Source organism: Vulpes vulpes, chromosome 1 (genome assembly GCF_048418805.1).
Source record: "Vulpes vulpes isolate BD-2025 chromosome 1, VulVul3, whole genome shotgun sequence".
NCBI lineage: Eukaryota > Metazoa > Chordata > Mammalia > Carnivora > Canidae > Vulpes > Vulpes vulpes.
Window position 1 is genome coordinate 11,330,244 of NC_132780.1, and position 9,924 is coordinate 11,340,167.

General features: G+C 52.7%; 1 protein-coding gene across 1 annotated transcript; it reads right to left on the reverse strand.

Moving 5' to 3' along the window:
- Positions 1-372: 372 nt before the first annotated feature.
- Positions 373-8,745, reverse strand: ZNF428 (zinc finger protein 428). The gene is made up of 3 exons (XM_026013982.2): positions 8,527-8,745; positions 5,780-5,984; positions 373-1,044 (listed from the first exon to the last, which is right to left on the reverse strand). Exons 2-3 carry the CDS (start codon positions 5,853-5,855, stop codon positions 542-544), a joined length of 579 nt encoding a protein of 192 aa, XP_025869767.1. The 5' UTR covers positions 5,856-5,984; positions 8,527-8,745; the 3' UTR covers positions 373-541.
- Positions 8,746-9,924: the final 1,179 nt, after the last annotated feature.

Genomic DNA, 9,924 nt, shown 5'->3' on the forward strand with positions numbered 1-9,924 from the left:
CGTCCTCTTCCACCATGGCAGGACCCAGGCCCTGGCCACTCAGCCAGGACCATGTGGATGACAGTAGGCTAAGTGATGGCCTGGGTCCTCAAATCACTGTGTGGAGAAGGGTTGCCTACCAACCTGAAACATTATTACGTGAGTGTGAAACTTTGTTGTGTTGAGTTGAGCCCGCAAGTCATGGGGTCTCTAAATATATGGAAACCACACAAGCATTCAGTAAATGTTAAAAGTCTTGGTGACCGTGCTCTTACAGTTCCCCCAGGGAGGAGCTCCAGGGGATGGGGGAAATAAGTCCCCAGGCTCATGCCTTACACACTCAAGTGTATACACACTTGCACACATGCACACACACACACCAAACACGCTGGACCGACACACACAGAATTTGGCTTTTATTCTGGCCTTCACACATCTACTGCTAAGACGACACACATCGGCGGTACCCCCACCCCCCATGACCATTATGACTACCCCAGTTTCCTCAGCCCCCTCCTCCCATCCCACCCCTTCTGCCAAGCTCCCTGGGTGGGATCTCTGCCTAAACCTCACCCCGGGCATGCAGCATGAAGTGCCCATGCAGCTCCCCGAGGTTGTCGAAGGAATCCTCACACTCTGTACAGTGGTAAGTGCCTTCCTCCTCTTCCTCCTCCTCCTCCTCCTCCCTCCCAGCTGGTCGGCCCTCCCCAACCCGAGGTGGCTCCTCCTCTTCCTCCCCGAGGACCCTGCCTTCAGGGGCTGGAGCTTCCTGGGGGGCTGTAGCAGGGCAGCAGAGCCGGCAAGGTGGGGTGCCTGGTGGGGCCTCCCCAAGGGGTGAGCGGCCACAGAGCTGGCAGGGCTGGGCTGGGGGGCCTGGGGGTTGGGCTGCACGGGGGGCCCGGCGAGATGGGCCCCCCCGGCCCCCCCCCAGGCGCTGCTTCACCTTGTAGCCAGGGTCATATTCAGGATCATCAGTAGCCTCCTCCTCCTCCTCCTCCTCATCTTCTTCCTCTTCGGAGTCTGGCTCTGAGAGAGTGTACTCAGAGTCAGAGGAATGCTCAGGGCCTGCAGGGGGATGAAGGGGAAAAGACAGAGGCATCTGAGGACAGAGAGCTCTGCCCTTCACTAAGCCTTATTCAGACTCGCCACAGCATGGAGGGGGCAGCCTGGACAGAACCCTGCTCTTCCCCACAGTGAACCCCAGTCGCATGGAGCACATGGCCTGGCACACAGTAGGTACTCAGTGTCTAAGCAAATGAATGTCTTGCAAGAACTGCCTCTCAGAGGTTTAATAAGGACAAAACAGCAGTAATGAACACAGTAACAATAACAGTGTTTCTTGCTATTTTAAGAACTCTGTTCTTGAAGCTCCTGGCTGGCTCAGGAGGTTAAGTGTTGGGCTCCTGATTTTGGCTCAGGTCATAATCTCTGGGTCGTAGGATGGAACCCCAAGTTGGGGGGTGCTGTGCTCAATGGGGTGTCTGCTTGAGATTCTCTCTCCTTCCCCTTCTACCTCTGCTCCCTACCCCCATGCCTACATACATGTGCTCTAAAATTAAATTAAATTAAATTAAATTAAATTAAATTTAATTTAATTTAATTTAAAAAAAAAAAAGAAAGAAACTTGTTCTTATATAGTAATCTATCTAAGCCTTATAACAACCCTTGGAAGGAAGTACTGTTATTAACGCTAAGTGACAAATGGGAAACTGAGGTACAGAGCAGTTAGATGACTCACTTGCCTCTAGTCACACAGCTCTAACAGGGAAAGCTAAACAGGGGCGATGGACTACACTGGTTCATTTTAGGGAGACAAACCCGTCTTCAAGCAAATTAAAACACATACATATATGTACTTTGATATGTGTGGTATACACATTTATACATAGTTAAGTGAATTAAAATGTTCATTCGTAAAGATTTATTTCCTTTTAGAGAGAGCGAGAGAGAAAGCGTGTGATCTGACCCCTGAGATCCTGACCGGAGCAGAAACCAAAAGTTGGACGCTCAAGTGACAGCACTACACAGGCACCCCTAAAATATTTGTTAATCCAGATATATTACTGTGATTTTGTGGGCATGTAGGACATGTCTAGGACAAGTTCAGATTAAAAAAAAGGAAAACAATTTGTAGTCAATGTACAGGAAAGGGTGCCATCAGCAGTCATAATAGGGGGTGCACATGAGAGTGCTGGTCAGGGAGGAGGGGGACCCCACTACAGTGGCAGCAGTGTGGGAAATACATCAGGCGCCTGTCAAAAGCATCACCGAGCCTGCGTCCATCCTGGCCCCTCCTTCAATTTCTTCCAGCAGCCCCGAGGGTCCTGTTACAACTGAGTGAATCACACTGGGCTCCTCCTGCCACCTCAACCCCTCCCTCCAGCATGTGCTGCCCAAGGGCCTTTGCTATCCTTTTTACAGATGGACTAGGTGTTGCTCCTTCCACCGCCAGGTCTCTGCTCCAGTGTCACCTTCTCAGTGATGTCCTCACCACTCTATCTGATTGGCAATCCTTGCCCAGCACTCCCTATGCCCCTAACTCTCCTCAACTTACTATATGCAACATCGACTTGGATGCTTATCGTCTGTCCCCCAGAGCAGGGACTTTGTCTGGTTCATGGCTGCATCTCTAACATCTAGAACGCCTTCTTTGTGCCGGCATTCAATTTAGCAAACCTCTTCTGAGGCTTTCACACATACTGTTCCCTCTGCTGGGAATGTCTCACCCTGGTTTTCCCCATCATTCTTTAGGACCCAGTAGGAAGCTTCCCTCCTCCCCGAGGCTGTCCCAGATCTCATTCTAGCAGCCACTCACTGTCTTTTGCCCTCTGGCTGTCCTCACCTCAGCCCTGAGGGCTGAGCCGGTACACAGCCTCTCCCACCAGACAGGGTGGGGTGGGGGTGGGCAGGCGTGCTCTGACTCACTGCCGGGTCCCTGGCATCACCCAGCTCAGAATAGGTGGTAAGTGTTGGCAGAATGTCCCTCCCCGCAGCTTTCTCTCTTTCCTTGCCCCTGCCTCCATCCTGCTGTCTCTCTGCCATTTAACACAGTTTCCTGAGTCCTTGGCGTGGGCTAGTGCCTCTGCCTGGAAGGCTGTCCCCCACACTGTCCACCTGGTGACCTCCTGCTCATCCTTCAGGACCCAGGACAGGCTCTGTCCTCTCTGGCGGTGGCTCCCTCCACCCCGGTTCCCACTGGTCCAGTGTCTCCCCTTGTGACTGTCCTAGATGGGGTCCCCAACGCTGCCCAGCCCAGGACATGTGGTTCGGTGAACATGGGTACCCTGAGGACTTTCCCTCTGCTCTTCTCTCACCTGGTGACCTTTACTTCTTCTTCTTTTTAAGATTTTATTTATTTACTCAGAAAGACACACAGAGAGAGAGGCAGAGACACAGGCAGAGGGAGAAGCAGATCTCCATGCAGGGAGCCTGACGTGGGACTCGATCCCGGGTCTCCAGGATCACAGCCTGGGCCGAAGGTGGTGCTAAACCGCTCCAGCAGTTCTCCTTTTCTTCTCCATTTGTAAACTCCTATTCCTCTTTTCAATCCCAGATCACACATCACCTTCTCTGTAAGGTCCTCCCTGACTCCTCAAGTGGTGTCTCTCTCTTATCTGGGAACCTCTGCCCCTGCCCCACCCCCTAGCCTGAACCCCAACACATCCTGACCACCTGGGAAGTGCCCTGGAGATGGGAGATTCCTAGAAGGCAGGGCCTGAGTCTGACCCATCTCCATGTCCTCAGCAATGCAGAGTCCCCAGTTGGCCTCAGAAACACTTGCTGAATGGCTGCCAAACACAGAGGAAACCCCTCTAGTCTTGGGCTGAGGCCCTACCCCTCTTTCTCCTCCCACCTGACTTCACACCACCTGCCCTCCAGGGCCTTCAATGCCCACTATGACTTCACACGGTTGGCTTGGGAAAGGCAATCAGGTCGTTGTCCACGGCTACCAGGCCTTTCGTGTCCACTGTGATTTGAAGGACCACAGGCCCTTTTGCACCTACCATGCCTTCTCCACCTACGAGATCCTCAAAGCCCGGCATGTCTCCAGCATCCACTGGACCCTCGATGTCCACAGGGCCTCCCAAGCCTCCTGCCTCCTTGAAGACCACCAAGTCGGCAGTGCCCAACAGCTCCTCGGTGCCTACCAAGCCGCCCACAGCCCCCAACTCGGTCACAAGCCCAAGCAGTTCCAAGTCTACCAAGTGGGCAAGTACAAGGACAGCCCCTTCTAAGCAGCCCAGCAGCAAGTCCCGAGTCCACAGCAGGGCAAGAACACCCAGCAAGGCCAGCACTGACACCAGGGCCAGCAAAGTCAGCAAGGCCAGTGGCGTACGACGCCACCAGCGGAGGGGCACACACAGCCGGGGCAGGACTCCTGGCAGAAGGGGCAGCCGCAGCTCCAAGAGGTCACCCAGCAGGGCCAGCGCCATGACCAGGGTGAGAGCTCATGGTACACCCGGTGGGCCCAACCGGGCAAGAACTCCTACCTCCCAGAAAAAGCAGAATAGGGGCAAGAGTTACAGCAGGCCTAGAAACAACAACCGGGAAAGAAGTAAGAGCCAGCCCAGAAATACGAACAGAGAGAAGAGTGATAGCTTACCAGGGGCCTCAGGCATGGGGAAGAGTTCCGGGCTGGCTATAATCCTAAGCAGGGCAAAGAGCTACAGCCCCAGTAGAACTTCCTTTGAGGAGAAAAGTCACAGCCAGTCTCTGTCATCATCGAGGAGGGCGAGAAGTTATAGTCAGATGGTCACCCCTACCATGGAATGGAGTAACAACCCAATAGAAATATCTAGCAAGGTCAAGAGTTACAACCAGGATAGTGTACCCAGCGGGACCCAGAGTCATAGCCGGTCTAGCACTCCCAGCAGGACCCGAAGTCACAGCCGGTCTAGAACGCCCAGAAGAGCAAGAAGTCGCAGTCAGAAGAGAACCCACAGCAGGGAGAGAAGTCACAGCTGGAAGAGGAATCATAGTAGGGCAAGAAGTCGTACCCGGAAAGGAACTCCTAGTCAGATGAGAAGACACAGCCGATCTAGAACCCATAGCAAGGGAAAAAATGATAACCAATCTAGAACCCCCCGACAGGAAAGAAGTCACAGCAAGGAGAGAGATCACAAACGATCTAGAACACCCAGCAAGGAGAGGGGTCATAGACCATCTAGAACCCCCAGCAAGGAGAGAGGTCACAGCCGATCTAGAACCCCTAGCAAGGAGAGAAGTTATAGCCTTTCTGAAACCTCCAGTGAAGAAAGAGATTACAGCCAATCTAGAACTTCCAGCAAGGAAAGCTATCACAGCCAATCTGGAACCCACAGAAAAGAGAGAGATCATAGTCCCTTCAGAAAAAAAAGAGCTCACAACCAATCCAGAACCTTCAGAAAAGAAACAGATCACAGCCGATCCAGAACTCCCCAAGAGGAGAGAGACCACAGGCGATCTCGAACCCCCAGTAAGGACAGAGACCACAGCCAATCTCGAACCCCCAGCAAGGACAGAGACCACAGCCAAGCCCGAAACCCCAGCAAGGAGAAAGGCCACAGCCGATCTAGAACATACAGCAAGGAGAGAGGCCACAGCCGATCTCCATCCCCTGATAAGGAGAACAATCCTAGCCAATCTACAATCCCCAGAAGTCTCAGCCAGAAGGATTCCACTAGCAGAGCACACAGTCCCAGTCAGAACGGAACACCTAGGGAGACAAGGGACCACTCCCCATCTGGATTGCTCAGTGGAGCCCCAATTCCAAGCCAGGATGATAATCAAGGTAATGCCACCATCTCTAAGGCTGCCTCACCTGGAGAGAGGTCCTCATCATCTTCTTCCAAGCTGGCATAGCCCCCAGTCTCAGTTGGCTCACGGGTCTCTGTCATGGCCAGGGGAGGGGACAGGAGACAGGAGCAGAGGAGCAGCTAGGCAGAGTCCCTCCCCGGCCAGCTCTTCACAGCCACACCTTGGTCACAAGTTCTCCAGTGCAGGATGTCGGCAAGTAGAGCGGGATGCTGAGCAGGGGAAGGAAAGGCCTGTGGTGACTCAATAAATTTTTACATTAGCATCTGCCTCCCCAGGCCCAGCTGTGTGCTCAGTGCTGGGGGAAAGGAAAAGACAGCCCCTGCTTCTATAGATCTTAATTCCCCCATCTGGGCAACAAAGCTGTCAGTGGAGCGGGGAAGGTAATATTCCAAATATTTAGCAGCAGGTACCAGTGTGGGTACCAGTCAGAACCGAAGGGAACATGGTCCTATGCCAGGAATTAAAACACTTTATTTAGTTGCCGGTTTGTGAGAAAGTCTAGAGCTGGGGGAGGGCCCAAAGTGGCAGATGGAAGGTAGGGAATTACTTGAGGTAGTGGTGATACACCAATCCGTCTAAAAGTACTTCAATATTTAAACAAGTGTATGACAGCACTGGTTGGTGTCAGCCCTAGTTCTACGCCTTGGCAAGATGGAGTCTAGGTCTGAACCCTAACCTGCCAGTCTAGCTGTGTAGCTTCAAGCAAAGGACTTAACTTCTCTAGCCTGTATCCTTCTCAGTACAAAAAGGCTTCCAGAGCTTAACTCAAGTAGTCCTTATAACTATGTTGAGAGATTATCATCTCCTTTGTACACGAGGAAATTGAGACACAGAGGTGATTAGCAAGTAGTTCAAGTCATACCAACTAAGATTTGATGTTATCCTACCTCTCATAAAACGATCCCTTGATTGAAAAAACTTTTTGAGGATTCATTAGGCTCATTCAGTATAAACTGCTGGTATGTGGCAGGTACTCCAGTAACAGTGGCTGCTAATACCTCCACCTGTAACCATTCCTATAAACCCCCAGCCATTCCAGACTTCTCATCTTTCCCTGGGGACACCAGGATTTTCATATCTGTGGGTCTTAGCAAATCCTGCTATTGCTGTCTAGAATGTCCTTCTTTCCCCTAGTCTGCCTGGTGAACTCCTATGCACTCTCCAAAGCCCACCTCAAAGCCCAAATACCATCTCTACCCCTTCCCAGAAGGGGTTCCTTTCTCTCCTATCCTTCTTCACCAATACATCCATGTGCTGCGCCCACACACACACGCACGCACACACACACACACACACACACACACTTCTTCACCAATACATCCATGTGCTGCGCCCACACACACACACGCACACACACACACAGCAGTTCTTTTGTCTCCCATTGCACTCACTGGCAGTAAAAAGCCAGGAAGAGTAAGTTAGTGAAAGGGCTGGCAGCCTCAGCTACACTTTTTTTTTTTTTGCTACACCTTTTTATACCAAGACCTGTGCTGGGTACTGGGTATACAATGGTGGAAAATACACAATCTCTTCAAAGCCTGGAAGTCAAGTTTAATGCTGGGGGCTAACGACAGAGAAAAAGAAAAAAAAAAAAAAAAAAGTGAAGCCTGGAGGAGACTGGGGCATGGGAGGGCTGGTAGCAATGGCAGGGGAGTTTTCTAAGGACACCTGGATCTGGGCTTTAAGGACGGGAGATTCATAATCTGCAGGGGAGGATTGTCATGATATCATACTACTTGTTGGGTTCCATCTAATTTGGGAATTCTACTTTATGCCAGGATAAATTTGCCAAATTCAGTAAATAAAAACAGACCATGCCTGGTTAAATTCGAATTTCAGATAAACAGGAAATTACTTAATATACATAGGTCCGATGTAATATTTGAGATACACGTTTCTAAAAGGTTATTTATCTGAAATTCACATTTAACTGGACGTTCTATATGTTACCTGGCAACCACACGCTACAATCAGGGTTTCCCAAGAGATTACCAGGAGACATTGCTCACCAGTCCAGCCTACCTCCCCCCCAAACCCACATTACACAAGGGCCTTCCAGAGTTTTCCACATGTCAAGTGGAGACATTCTTTGGTGCGCTGGTCCCATTCCTACAACTACGGTGGCCATACTGGCTTCCACAATTTTAAAGGGACACAAATGAGGCTCCCTCACCATCACACGGAAAAAAACCCGCCAAGGCCCTACTACGTCCTGAACCTACAGCACCCAACTCCCAAGATGCCCCGCGTGAACACACTAGGCACGCGCTCCCACAGGGCTAGGGCAAGGGGGCAGAGCAAACCCTCACACGGGACGATAAGGACCAGTCCCCACAATGCCCTGCGGCAACCCTTCCCAGGATGCCTCGGGCCTATAGCGACCACCTTCCGAGGCGTTCGGCGTCGAAGCACGCCAGGCTTCCGCGATGCTCCGCGGAAGGTGTGTGACAAAAGGGACTGGTTCCCCACAAGGAGCTATAATCCTTCCCAGAATGCACTAGGCCCATAACGACCAGCAGACCGGCTCCCACAATGCCTTAGGGCGGAGCGACCCGTTTCCCCAGGATGCCCCAGGACGGCACGGAGCCGCGCTGGGGGAGAAAAGGGAGCCCGGGTCTCGCCCTCCGGCCGTCGCGGGCCAAGACGGCTGCCTGCTCGCCCCGGTGACGGGAGCCGTCATTCCCATCATGCAGCGGTGCCGTAGTGCCCGCTTCCCAGCATGCCCCGCGCACCCCTATCCCGGACACTCACCGGCGCTAGCGGCCCCCGCTCTGGCTCGGCGGCGGCGGCTGCACGCCTGGGCTCTGCGCCTGCGCTGCAAGTCGGGGAGGAGGGAGTGCAAAGCGGCGAGAGGAGCCTAGGGCGCTTGCGCAGCGAGATGGACCATTCCCATCGCTCGGTGGGAAGAGGGGCTCCGTGAGTCGGGCCATCGACGAGGCCCGCGCAGGGGGTTCCGGGCTTTGCCCCTCGCTGCCCGGGTTTACTTGGTACAGTCCGCAGCTAGACGGAACAAGAAACTGCAAGGCTTGCGCGTGCGTGAGCGAGCAGCAACGCGCCTTCTAGAAAACGGAATGAGCTGGGGGCTGGGGGCCGCCAGCTAGGCCTGGATCCTGGACCTGAGGCTTGCTTATTTGCATAATCTTAGTGAGGGACAATAGGAGCCCTACGGCGGTGAAGGGGCAATTTGCATATTCCCCGGAGAGGCCGTACTCCAGAACGCTGTGATTAGCATATGGGGGGAGGGCGGCTGGGGGCGCTCCTGAACAAGGCGCATGCGCTCACGGATTGCGGACTAGCGCGGAGTGGGTGGCCTTGTTTTAGTTGGCATCAGTTTGCATCCGGAGAGGGGGCACAAGGGCCAAGACACTTACCAAACCCTCACAAGCCCTCCTCTACCCCCAGCATAAATATTTACTGCTCTCTCCTGTGCCAAGCCCTGTGCAGGTGAGCACTGTGGTTTCCGCAGTAGGGAGACAAACCTGGCCCCTCATGGCACCCCAATCAAAGGAAGGGGAGCCATACAAAGTCAGAACCACAACCCAGAGTGTTCAGACTTGGGATGAGTGGAGTATAGGAAACTGTGGGAGCCAGAGGAGGTGCGTACCCCAGCGTGGAAAGGCTTCCAAGAGGTGGTAATCTTTAAGCCAAGGATGAATAGAAGCCAACCAGGATAGGAGTTTTTCTGGCAGAGGGAACAGCAAGGGTAGAAGCCTCCAGGCAAAAAGTAGTGCATGGTTTGATTGAGAAAGCGATAGTATGTCTGAAACAGAATTGAGAGGGTTCCCCGGGGTGCCCGGGTTGAGTCCCACATCGGGCTCCCTGCATGGAGCCTGCTTCTCCCTCTATGTCTCTGCCTCTTTCTCTGTGTCTCATGAATAAATTTAAAAAATATATTTAAAAAGAGAGGGGAAGGGCTCCTATAGGTGAGGAGCTCAGACTACGCTGATGGTGACGGTATAGAAAACTTTTGCAGGGTTCTGGGCTTCCTGGAAATTGACTCAGATTCCAGCACAGAACTCTCCAATGAGCTCTCATTACACTTAGAAAAAAACTCAAACTCTATCATGGGGTGAAGCTATACACATGATCTCCCCCTACTTGTCTCTGATTTCACTCATCTCTCTTTATCCACTCTAGTCTAGCTCCACT